The 12,989-nt window shown below is 41.8% G+C and overlaps 1 protein-coding gene across 3 annotated transcripts in view; it reads left to right on the forward strand.

Moving 5' to 3' along the window:
* LOC122536772 (leucine-rich repeat and calponin homology domain-containing protein-like) overlaps window positions 1-9,808 on the forward strand; it is a 37,567-nt gene extending 27,759 nt beyond the window's left edge. For 2 of the 3 annotated variants that reach the window (XM_043669436.1, XM_043669438.1), the window contains one exon: window positions 1,075-6,077. In XM_043669436.1, the coding sequence (XP_043525371.1) occupies window positions 1,075-1,314 (240 nt within the window). In that variant the 3' untranslated portion in view covers window positions 1,315-6,077. Of the gene's footprint in view, window positions 1-1,074; window positions 6,078-6,552 lie in introns of those variants that run through there. The other variant, XM_043669437.1, reaches the window with a different exon arrangement.
* The last annotated feature ends 3,181 nt before the right edge of the window (window positions 9,809-12,989 follow it).

Below are 12,989 nucleotides of genomic sequence, written 5' to 3' on the forward strand. Positions count from 1 at the left end.
GACCATGAAGTTCCGAGGTTCTTGTTTTTCTTTTTTTTTTTTTCTTTTTTTACTTTACAAATGTATAATGCAAGGTTACATTTATTCCCGACGGGTTGGCACCAGAATATAAAATCGTATTTGAAAAATGAGAAACCTTATAATAGCTCGCTAGTCCACTCGTTAATTTGTTATTCGTTATCTCCTTGTATATTCTCGTTTTCATATATACTATATAATATAATATAATATAATGTAATATAATATAATATAATATAATGCAATATATAATATATTCACTCTAAACATACAAACATACAACAAGTTGTATTTAGATATTCGAATGTTTTTCTTCTTTTTTTTTTTTTCTTTTCTTTTTCATTTTTTCCCTTCCCGTTCTCTCTTAAAACTACATAACATGATTAATATCGCGTGCGAATCGTCGAATACGCATGGTTGTTTAATTATCGGTATCTAAAACCGGTGAAAGTAAGAGTAAAATTGACCTTTGTTGTCTGTACGAAACTACCTATCAGGTCACCATTTTCATTCATTCATTAGAAGAGATACTAATCAGGTGTACTCGAATCTCAGTTGTCTAATTATTAATAGTTACACGTATTTTAATCGTCTATAACAACTGTCATAAATTCCAAAAGCACACTGAGAAGTGGATAAATTCTTTCTCTATCGATGAAAACCTCGAGCGAGGCTCGGGATAACTTGCTCGATCCTCGCGATCGTTACAATTGCGCAAGCTGTTGCTCGTAGCATTTCATCGACACTACCTTTACGACGTAACGTTTTTCTTCTTTTTTTTTTTTATCTTTTTATCTTTTATTGGCTCTATACACCCTTTTCGTTGTCTACGCTTCTGCGACAATTAATTTTTCACTTAATTACTAGTATATTGATTCGAAGTAAACATCTTTGATTGTTGATTGTTCTCTCATCTCCTTCGATCTCGCTGAGAAATTAAATTAAAGAAGAAAAAAAAAAAAAAAAAAGAAAAAAAAAAAAGAAAAGTAAAATGTTCAGAACGACCAGCGACATAGTAGTGACTGGGACTGAGTAGTATCGTTGTTGGTGTTGCAGGAGGTGTTATTGGACGCGGACGCAATCATGGACGTGGGTTACATGGACGCGTACGGGCTGGAGGCTCTGGCGCGTCTCGTCTCCGCTCTTCTCCTTCTCCGCGACGAAGGAAAGAAAGATACCGAAGAATCGGCCGCAGGTTCATCCCATACGATTCAGGATCGCGTTCTATCCGCGATGCTTTTTGCCACATTCCTTTCCAGCCTCGTTCTGCTCTACCTCTTCCCCATTCCTGATTAAAAGCCAAACAAACAGAAAGAAAAAGAGCGAGTAAGACGAGAACGCCAGAGTGCAAAATGATGGGACGAACGACGCTTGCAAGACAAAAGCACAATCGAAGATTACGCTGGGATTACGACAAACGATATATATCGACACGCGACACGGCACGGTTCGGTTCGCAACGAACTCGGGGGGAGAATACGATTTTGTTACAATTTTTCTGGTTTTCTACCTTTCAATTTCTCGATTCGTTCGCCGAGCCCCCCGTCGAGTCGCGCGAGATTGAATCGCTGCACGACACTCCTCTGTCCACTTCTTCCAGCCCGATTAGTACACTTAGAGCGGCATGATATTTTTCTAATTTTATTTCCTTTACATCTGGTTTGCTTCGACGGGCGAAGAACGCGGTCGAGTGTCGCGCAGAGCCACCCTCTGTCAGATGCTAATTGCTAGTTTATTTTAAGCACGATACAAACGATACCCGGAAGGATAAAACCGTAATCGAAAGCTATTCATCGACCGTCCGGAGTATCTCGTTATCCCTAGTTCGACGTTAGTCGACAGTTCTGATTTTTCCCCTCTCATTCTTCCGTTCAAAGGAATCGCTGTCGAACCGAGAGACGCTCGATGGCTTTCGTCCGTTGTAAAAACGTTTGATCGATACGCTGATCTGACTGAGAAACAGCTAAGCTAAGCTTTAGCTTGTACGTTCGACTGAATTTACATTCGAATACGACACAGGCAGCAATGGGATCTGCGACACTTCGAATCTCCTCGGATATCGGTTCAAAGCTTAAACTCTTTCAAAGTTTCAAGCGTGACTAATTATCAAACAACTTTTCACATTTTCTTCAGTATTTGTATTGCATAATTTTGTATCAGCTCAACGTTGAATATTCGTCACGCTATCGAACTCTCGGAACTTTGACTACATCCAAGACGATCAAAGATTTATTAAGATCCATTAAGACTTTCAGGAGTTTGAAGCTTCGAATTCGTCAAATGTACGGTACAAGTTCGAAAACGATTCGAGAAATGTGGCAGGTCCCAGCCGCTGGTCGCTCGGCTGTAGTTTGAACAGGATTGTTCGTTTGTTTGCCTCCGTCGTTGTGGCTCGCGAGAGACGCTTGAAACTTCCTTCGGCGAGCTAGTATTCGGTAGTCGATTCAAGTATCGAACGGCAGCTTCGTAAGTACATTTAGTCCGCCTAGTTGTAGAAACGGCCACGTAGCGCGTAGGTTAGCTGAGCGTTTCTGTTTTTTTGGTAATAAGACCTACGACGAGGACTCGAGCTCGAGTTCTGATTATTGAACGCGAAAATATCTTACGACGGAAGGGAACGTGAAAAAAAAAAAAAAAAAGAAAAAACAAATCAAAGAGCGTAATCAAAGCTGATGGACGCTCGCATATCAAATAGAATCGCCTGTGTATGTATGTACCTTGTACGTTTAGATCGCTGGATCGTGACGACCGATGAGATTTATCGTTGAGCACAGCATCTGTCGAGAAAATAGTATTTTGCTACGCGAAGCGGTGGGTTGGTGTTCAATACACGTTCTTGATTGCTCCAAGTTCGAGATAATGTTTTGTAATGACGGCGGGATCAAAGAAAATTGGAAAACAAAGCGAATGGTATTCGTGGCTGGTATTGCGGCATCATCCGGCACCGGTGACGTGACTAGGATCATGCCAATGATGGCGAAGTTCAAAGAGAGAAGAAAATAGGGAAGAACCCTTCGGTGTCATACCTCGAATGGTAGTATTTTTTTAACGTTCGACCAATGTGAATCGCCTACGGCTCTTTCAGGATTGATGGGTCTGTGATAGGTAGCCTTCGAGTACTACAGGATTCGCAACAAGGTGCTAGAAATCTCTTTACGTTCAAAGATTTCCTATTTTGGTACGTAGGTTTATAACTCGCACATTCGAACTCGAAAGGAATTTCTCATTCGATCGTTGTTTTCTGTCGTTTTTTATCGAATCTCACAAGCAGTATTGCGTGCCCCCCCAAAACGAAATCACGGCGAAACGACGAACTCTATCTTTCCCTGTCATTTCTCTTCACCGAGGCGAGAAGCGAATAAATACGGGGCTTCTTCTTTTCGTTGGGCGAGGGACACGTCTCAGACGAGAGTACTTAACACTTCACCGACCAAGCAATTCGGTCGTGAGCCTAAGATATAATCTCCATATTTTCATATAAACGCGTTTAACGTCTAAACAAGAAGAAATATAAGAATCGTATCGTAGCGGACGTACAACACGTACATATATCGTTTAGAGTGTACAAGCGTCTAACTTATTCTACATGTATTCGTACGATAAGGATTATATTATATTGCGTACATTAAGGAATTTGAGGAGGAACGAGTCGCCGAGATCGAACGTTTCGGATCGTGGCGGATCTTTTGCACCTCTTGGTTTGTTCGCTCCATTGGACCGGGCCCGTATCTATTGGTCGTATCGAACGTGTTCTTTCTTTTTTTCGCAGTAGATCAGTGCCAAACGCGTCAGACACGCGTCGCGCGCGACTCTGTTTCTCCGTGATGCTTCTCATATCGCTGCTAGTATGTTCATTGACTGAACACGACACGAGTAAACACGTGCTCTCAAACGTATCGCGAACGCACAAAGGAATTTTTACGAGGAACCTTCTAATCGCTTCTATTGACACAACGGTCTAATACAACGGTCTATTTGCAAGAAAACACGTGGAAACTTTCTTTTTTCTTCTTTTTTTCTTTTTGGTGTCAAATTGAGTTCTTTCATTGTATATTCTCTCATTGGAAATTCTCTGTACTTCGAGCTGATCGTAGACGCGCGTGTTTCTACGACGAGCGTGCAACTATGTCGACGTGTATTAATCATCGAATCAGGAATTAAAAGCGAGCTACGTCTTTCGGAATACCCCGCGTTACTTTGGTCGTTTTCGCATTCGCGCAGCTTGCGTTTGCGAATTTCTAGTCCTTAGTATAATGTACTTCTAATCGTTGGTTAAGTTTATCCTCGGTTCTAGTCAGTTCGACTTGTTCTTTTTTTTTTTTTCTCTTTCCTTTAATCTTCGTTTTCATCTAAGTTACGTACTAACAATGTTTCGTACTCGCTTGGTAACTTAACGCTTAATTCGTTACTTAATTTCGTTTGTTCCTTCTGTCTCTTCCACTCCTCTCTTCCGGTCAATTTCGTCGTCGTTCGTACGCTGTTCAGGCGTTAACTGTCGGATTGCAAAAGTTCGTTTGTCAAGAAATATTCGAAATTGATTCGAAGGTCTCTGATTGCTGGGAAGTAGGCATCGTTTCGACGAGGTTAGCTCAGCGAAACGACGTCGCGTTCAACGGCGACGACCTCATCAGTATTACTGCATCTCTTCGTAACGATCGGACGAGACGTAATTGCATCGAATTAATCGCAACCGTAAGACTGGTTACTTTAGTTTTTATCGCGTATTTCGTAGATTACTATCTCTTCTCTGTCGCAGCAGTTTTTCATTATTAGTTGTCGCTTCCACAAGAGGCTGGCGCGTCCTTCGTTTTACCCGCGTGAGGACCCGAACTAGAAAAGACGAGCGATATAGGAGACCTAACACACGAGATCATTCCGTTGCATTAGCTTGTATAATTGTATAATTTTTGTAAAGAACAGAGAGGAAGAAAAAGAGAGCATATATATACATATAGAGATAGATTATATTATACAAATATATATATATATATATATATATTATTATATTGTATTATATTATATTGTACGAAAAACATAGATATATGGTACGTTGATACTACTTTTCTCTTTGAGCGTTTTCTTTTTTTATTTTTTCTTTTCTTTATTTTCTCAGATTATACTTCGTAGGCTAATTAGCGTTGCTGACATAACGAGCTTAAACTCTCGTTCTCGCTCTTCGAAACTCGGTGCTTCGTTTTTTATCTTGTTGTTTTTTAAGCTTAAGCTTTTCTGTACGATTTTGTAGGAAGAAGGTCTCTCTTTATCGTTTAATTCGTGTCCCACCTTCCAACGATCGCGTCCATCCGTCGAGTTGAGCAATTTCACTGTGCTCCTTCGTCGATTTATTATATTACTCGATAGATGTGACACGATCGTTTTCTTTATCTTTATCTTTCTCTCTCTCTCTCTCTCTCTCTCTCTCTCTCTCTCTCTACTTTTTCACTTTTGTACTATCGAGTCTAAATTAAATTTGCCAGCATGTTCGTCCAACGATTTCACGATCGCGACGCAGGGACAGTCGTCGAAACTGGTCGTATTTTTTTCCACATCTCCAATTTTGTTCATATAAATGGGAATATAGTGCAGTGATAACGGCGATCAATCCTCGCCGCGTGAACGTTGAACGTGGACGGCGTGCCTCGCGCTTCATCTCTATGCTACACGCACAATAAAAGAACAAACGCTGTTATACACTGCCGAATGTATACTTACGTGTCATCGTCGGTTCAAATTTTCAAATTTCGATTCCAATCGGGAGTCCCCGATTCGATTAACTTCCATGGCGCGGGAAAGTCAAGTGAAACGGGCGCACTCGTGCGAATCCGATTCGTTGGATGGCCACGAGTCGCGGCGTCTTTTTGCGCGTTCAGTGTTCCGTGGTTCACGTCCCCCGAAGAAGAACAATCGTTGAGAAACTCTTTTGCTATTCAAACGACAATGCTTCAAACTAATATTCGGTTTCACTTTCGAGAGACGTACTCTGTAACATCGATTGTACGACTACCAATAACGATTGTAATACTATTTCCACTGATAATAAAATATTCTTTTTCGTATAATCGCTTGAGCACGACGACGAACGATCGTCACCTCTACTAAAATTATTCCCAGAGTTTTTACAGCGAGGGGCCCAAATTTCGTCGCCTCTCTAAAATATGCAGGTCGCTAAATTCTGCAGCTAAAATCACGTCTAGCGGTGCGCTAAATATTACTGCCTAATTCACTAAAGATTGATATTAATACATTTCATTTGTAATTTTTAACTCTACGTTTTTTAACGTTAGAAAGGAATTCAATGATACGTTTAATATTTCTCCAATGAAATTGGGAACAATTGTGAAACGAATCCAACAAATTCGTTTGTACGAATTTCTATAAAAACGTTGCTTGCAAAGTTCTACTAATTTTTTTAGACCGAGAGATTCATTTCATTCTGGACAAACATTAAGGGACGAAATTTGGACTTGTCTTACCCCGAAGCTCGACAGACCTACATTAATGAAGAACGTACGCGTGTGCTTTGTCATTTTTCAGAACCTCGTGTGCTGCGCTAGCGACGTGCTGGAAGGAGGTCGAGGAGTGGTGCGCGTGGCTGTCACGGTCTCGGAATTGCTCAGGTTCCATCAGTCACGATCCCCGTTGCAGACCACGTCGTCGTCGAACGTGCCGAATCACGTGTCTGCTTAGCGCCAGACCATATAAAGCCCGCGTTGAAAGAAACAAAACGGAAAAACAGATCGTCGATCACGGTGGAAACGGACTCTCGCGGCCAAGTTTTCCCACGTACTCGAACACTGAGGAAGGATGGACCAAGTAGCAGGCGTGTTGCCGCGTTTTTATACTCACGACACGCGAATCCAAAACCGACAAAACACCATGCTTCCTGGTCCAGTTTATCGATGGAACAATAATGCCATAGGGGATCGATTATAGGGATCTCCAGACTTTTATACTCATATTATTGTACGCGTCAGGTAATCGCTCGTGTCTGATCGCTCTCCGGCGGTCTTCTCCAAAATCAAAAGAAAAGAAGAGAAACAAAACAAAAAAAAAAAAAAAGAAAAAAAAAAAAAAAAAAAAAAAAAAAAAAAAACGAAAGAAAGAAATCATGACACTCGACTATAGTTGTACGAAACTTTTATATCGAAAAGAACGTAACTTTGTACGAGAGGCAGAAGAAGAAACGTAGCGGAAAAACTAGAGCGTAGCCGAGTTTTGCAAGAGAAAAATCGACGCGCGAACGCAACAGTCGTTACATAGAGTTAGTATATATCGGAGACACTTTCTTCGGGCTCGATTTTGCGATGAAAAAAGTTCCTACACGCGTGCGACTACCATGCGCTTTGTACTTGATAGTTATATCGCACGTGAAATATTATCTCGATCGAGACGATCGTTCTCAACGATCGTATCGGAAAAAAGTCGTTGCCCTACGAACTTTTTTCGTTGTTGCACCGTTCAGGTTCAATCCCAATAAAATGTCTCCTATATCTATTAACGGAGCTTGTATATCCGTGCTTTCTAAATAGCGTGTTTATCTCCAGAGCATTTCGATGTCGTGGAACAATGATCGATCGGATCAAAATACATTAAAAACGAGTGGAGATCAAAATCGAACCCATCGAAATTTTGCGATTAATTCAGGAATAGGTATCTCGTGAATCGAGTGTACATCGTGCGATAGTGAGCAGCTTAGAATGCTGTAAAAGGAAGAATAATTGATACTCTCTCGAGTTTGAAACTCTCGATAGCTTATAATAAGTCAGTCATAACTTTCAAGTTGATCCAACAATAAGTTTTTTTATTACAAGGGGTCAAAGAAGTTTAAGTGACTTTCCCTGTGTGAATGAGCATTAATTTTTTTTTTTTGAAGATCCAGGCTTATTTAACTTTTATAGTTTATTTGCTTTTTTCAAAAACGTGATTGTCTGTTCAATAGTACCATTATTAGGACTGCGAATTTCTTATCAGAACGGTTCCAGCTAATGGAATCGACGAATTCCTAGAAATCTGTTATTTTTCATTGAAGCAACATTTAAACAAATTCGTCACAGGATCACCAATCATCTAAGACATTCAAATTGTAGACGTCAGGTAACGAGACTTACCTTGAAATCCTGAAACATCATAAAGGGCAGGTTATAGAAAAGAAGGAGAACGTTCTCGTGAGAAAGCTATGAGTTTCAATTTCCAAAATCGAAAGATTAAAAAACAGGCCTCGTTTTTCGGTCATTCTTCGCGCGGTTCAGCTTGATCCAAGGGGTTCATTCAGTTCTTATTCGTCGAGCAATATTCGGTTCATTTGTTCCGCGATACTTTAACGATTTCGTTCGTCATTTCAAATAAGATACAAAAAAGCTGGATTTTTCGTCACCGTTTAGTCTCGAAACGATACGTAAGCGATCTGCTGCGGATCAAGTAGATTTCTGCAGGAGTGGTAAGTTAGCTAGGAAGTTTCCAATGCCATCGACGATCGATAACGATCGATCGATCGTTCAAACAGGTCGTTGATATATCAAATATTCGTACGTTTATATAAAATTAAGGCCTAGGTGTTCACTGCGACGTGTAACGCGTAAACGTTGCAATTTTCTTTCGTCTACGACTACTTCTTTCTCCTTTTTTTTTTTTTTTTTTTTCATATACAGCGTCGACGCGTATTTGATATCGAGCTGTCTTTATCGTCGAAGTAACGATTCCGAGTACTGCCACGATTTGGTAATAATTCCCGAAGCGATGAAACCCCGTTAGGTGCTAGGCGTTATAATATCGTTAGCTGTAATTTCCTATATCGTCGCAAGGTTCTTTTAGAATTCCCCTACTATTTTTTTTTTCTTTCTTCCTTTTTAATTTCGTCTGATTCAGAAATGATCGCGTAAGAGGAGTACGAAGGATCTCATGCGTCGTGATGGCGAGGAGTGAAGCAATTACGTCTCGGTGTCTCGTCGACGAGTTTCAATGCGCGTCAACGAACATGGACTCGTGTCGGCGAGACATCTAGTCTCGTGAAAGAATGTACCGTGTATTCGTATTTATTGTGCCAAAGATATATACTTTATATTAATTTTTCTCTCTATCCCTCGTCGGAGGCGCGTCTTTGCAGGTAAGCAGGTTTTTGAAGTGAAGATTCGAAGGGGTAACGCGTGTGAAATATTCGAACGGACATGGCTGAGATGACGCGACGCACGCTACGTCTCGGACGAACGTCCGTAAAAAATTACGGATTTCCAAATGGAAATCTTTAGAGGAGTTCTCATCTTACGAAAGTTCGTACGTTCGACCACAACTGCGTTCAACACCGTACCCAACTTTCCACCGAATCTCTTCTCGATTCACCATCTTTCTCTCACAGCCTGATTTCACCCCTTTTCATTTTATTCGTTCGACCACAGCACTTCTCCCGTTTGTAGGTATACGCGAATTCGTCGAGCGACGAGTGTCTCGCTGCGGAATTGTATCGTTCGCTCAAACGGTTTCTTCGAAAACGAATTCAGCGCTGCTGAAGTGGACTGGATCATCGCTTGGTACGTCTCGATCAATCGGCCACCGTTGTCAACAGTATTACCTCGATCATCCCACCGAGTCAAGGCGCATACGTCTTCAAATGTGTTTTACGAAAATCTCCCCCCTCCCCCCTTCCCTCTGCAGTTGTGATTCTCACCAAGTCGGTCGATTCGTACCAAACGCTCGCTAGCAGACTCATACCTAAACACACCGCACGTAATATATTTAAAGATTAACGGATACAGTGTATAAAAAAAATAAATCGACGAAAGTCTACGTATATATATGCAACCGTGGTCGTTCCTTCTCTCCTGGCCTGTATTTTCTTACGTTGATTTACGAGCCGCGTTCGCTGGCAATGTAAATCGCTTTCAGTCGATTTACATCGAGGGGTCTGTCGGCCTGTAATTGCCTGCAATCTGCTAATTGTCTACTCACGAATCTCAGCGTAGGGTTCAACGCTGTTTTTCTATTTACAGATAAATTTACAAATAGTTTCATGCAGAGCAGATCTAATGCTACAGTCTCTAATGACCCTAATAGGGGACCTCCTATCCCTAGTCAGTTTGTGTAGCTTTCTTAAAAAATAGAAGCTAAAAAAGAGAGGTCGATTTACTACTCAAAGATTTCGTGCGGGTCCTTGGCTCAGACGACTTCAGGCGACTCCCTCATAAAAATGTTGCACTGAGTAAAAAATCTTACCTCGCCGCTTCGCCTAGAAGGTTTTATTCAGAGAACAGCGGGGTATCTTTCAAAGACATATAAAAAAAAAAAAGAAGGAAAATTCCGATCCTTCTGCTTACGACGAAGAGACTCACTCACAATCAGTGAGCGAATGAAACTTGGCTCCTTTTAACATCTTCGATCTCCGTTCGTCCTAACGACCCAAGCGCTAATGCTCCAAGAGGAATTCGAGCGATTCCAAGAGAGGAGAGAGAGACGAGCTGGTGCGATTTGTAGGTTGTTCCAGGTGGTAAACCGACGTGAAACGACGTAGGTGGATCACGATAGGCGGAGTTGAAAGCTCGAGAAAACTCCATTTTGTTCGAGGAGGGCGGTCTCGGTGTTCAACGTTCCCCTCTACCAGATGGTACCACCTTGGGACACGATCGACCTTCTCCAGGTGGAGGGAACTCGAACGCGAACATTGCCGAACAGGAGTTCGCGACACGCGTGTGCTCGGTGTGCTGGCCGGTTGCTTTCTGGTGTCCCGGTTCGTCGCGTGGCTGCCTGCTACCGCACGCTCCTCACTCTCGCCTTGACAGTTTCCCTGACAGTTCCTCCGTCGACTGTCAACTGTCAGTTGAGCTTTGGCAACTCTGTCACTGAGCAACTGAGCTAGCAAGAGATCCCTCGAACAGGTGACCCGACGATCGACTAACGCGCGACCATCGCGTGCCGGAATCGACGTGACAAGTGACAAGTTTCGTTTGAATCTTTCGTCGATACGCGTTTGCGAATGTTTGACCGAATCGAGAGACTGAGATTGAAAACGAGAAAACGTAGAGACTGAGTGCACGACCGATCAACGATCGGTCGCGAAGGACGAAGGATGATCGGCGATCACGCTCTGCTGGTTCGATCGGTTTATGAAAACACGGTAAAATCACCACCGACGAGGAGAGTTTGAACAAGCAATAACCCACAAGCAGTGGAGCAATAAACAGAACAGAAGAAAAATTGACGTGTCACTCGCGATTCCAAGAATTCGAGTCTCGTCGATATTTCAAGGTAACGCAGCTGCGTTGATGCACAAACTTTGAAACTTACGCTTCGGATACATATGTTGGTCAAGAGCGTGTGATCTCTATTTGTACTTCAGTTTGCAACGATACGCGCCGCTATTAACGTCGAGCCGTTTAACCGCGTGAGAATTAACCGATATTTCGTCGAAATTCGCGACATAACGTCGAGCCAAGGATCGCGTTATCTCTGAAATTGTGCACTAGTGGAAATTAAGCTCGTACAGTTTCCCGATTGGATCGAATTATGGGGTAGATGTTTAAAAGGAGAACTGATATAGATGAGAACTGATTTTCCATAGAGACGCTAAATCTCGCAGACATTCAGAGTCGAAATCGAGGGACGAGCACGAAATTTATTAGAGATCGATCGGATGAAAAATTGGAATTTCATTGAATAAGAGATAGGCGCACGTGTAAAGACTTGTATCACTCGACTGAGAAGAACTGACCACTTGTGGACGTGTTTTAAATACGCATAACTCGAGATTTTACGATAGAAGAAGTTTCCGACTTTTGCACCAAGTTCAAATGTTACTCCTACGAAAAATCTGGTTCTACTTGCATGCAATGACGAACTTTCCACGAGGAATGACGAAGACGAGCACATTGTACGCGACTGAATGAACCGCTGCTAAGACTGAATAGGTGCAAACGAGGTAGCGATCGCTGGCTGTGTACGATGTGGACCGACGATAGGACGGTGAGATATCGGTGTATACTGTGAGAGGGACGTTTCGTACGTGCCTCCTTTCGTCCGTTTTGTTGTCGTTCGACCGGTGAAACCACGTTGGCCAACGATGGATCTCAGCACAACTCCTAGAAGAATGACGGAGACTGTGGCTGACCTTCAGAAAACCCGGGTCGCCAAGAGCGTCTTCAGCATACGGAGCTTGGTCAACGTTGAGGAGGCAGAACTTTCGGTGGTCGAGGACACGGAAAAGCAAAGTGAGTTGTACAAGGATTCTTCTTTTTTCCCAAGTTACACTAAATTTTGCCAAAACCAGATGATCTGTCCAGTGAACGAATCGAGTTGTTTGTATTGTATGAAGAAGTAACATTCGTCAGGCACTCTTAGTTGTCTTTATATTTACATAATATCCTCTTTATATATTATATTATATATTTTGTATATTTTGTATACTTTATATATTATATATATAGTTTGTATGCAGTACTACGTTTCTTTTATTCAATGGGTACAAGGTAGACGAGTCATGCTATTCGACATTTACAACAATGATCTAGTAATAAATTGTCTCCTACAACTGCATTAGTTGAATCGAATTTTTAACGAACTATACTGCATGAATAACGGACTTGTTAACCTTTTGCGCTAGAATGACGTGCCACGCACGTCGAGAATTTTTTTGTTACAAAGCTTTAACATCTTCTCAGTTTTAAGTATATTCAAGCAAAACAAAACAGGCCAGACAAATAATAAATTTATTACCTCTCTAATAATTTTTATCCAGTGATGTCATACCGACGAGTTCAAAGAGAAAGCGACGAATTGTTGTATACGGTTCGGTCACTCGTTATGGTCCGCAATCAGTCGTCGGCGCAAGCGATTGATAAAGAATTTCCCGATTTTGTTAGTCATCTAACGAATACTATCTACGTAGGTGCTACCAAAAGAACATGCTAATAGCCTGTAAAATTGAACAAACCTGGATTCTCCGAAAGAGGATCGGCTGGATTCGTTCACTGGACAGAACACGAGAA

Source organism: Frieseomelitta varia, unplaced genomic scaffold, assembly GCF_011392965.1.
Source record: "Frieseomelitta varia isolate USP_RPSP 00005682 unplaced genomic scaffold, Fvar_1.2 scaffold_870, whole genome shotgun sequence".
NCBI classification, from domain to species: Eukaryota; Metazoa; Arthropoda; class Insecta; order Hymenoptera; family Apidae; genus Frieseomelitta; species Frieseomelitta varia.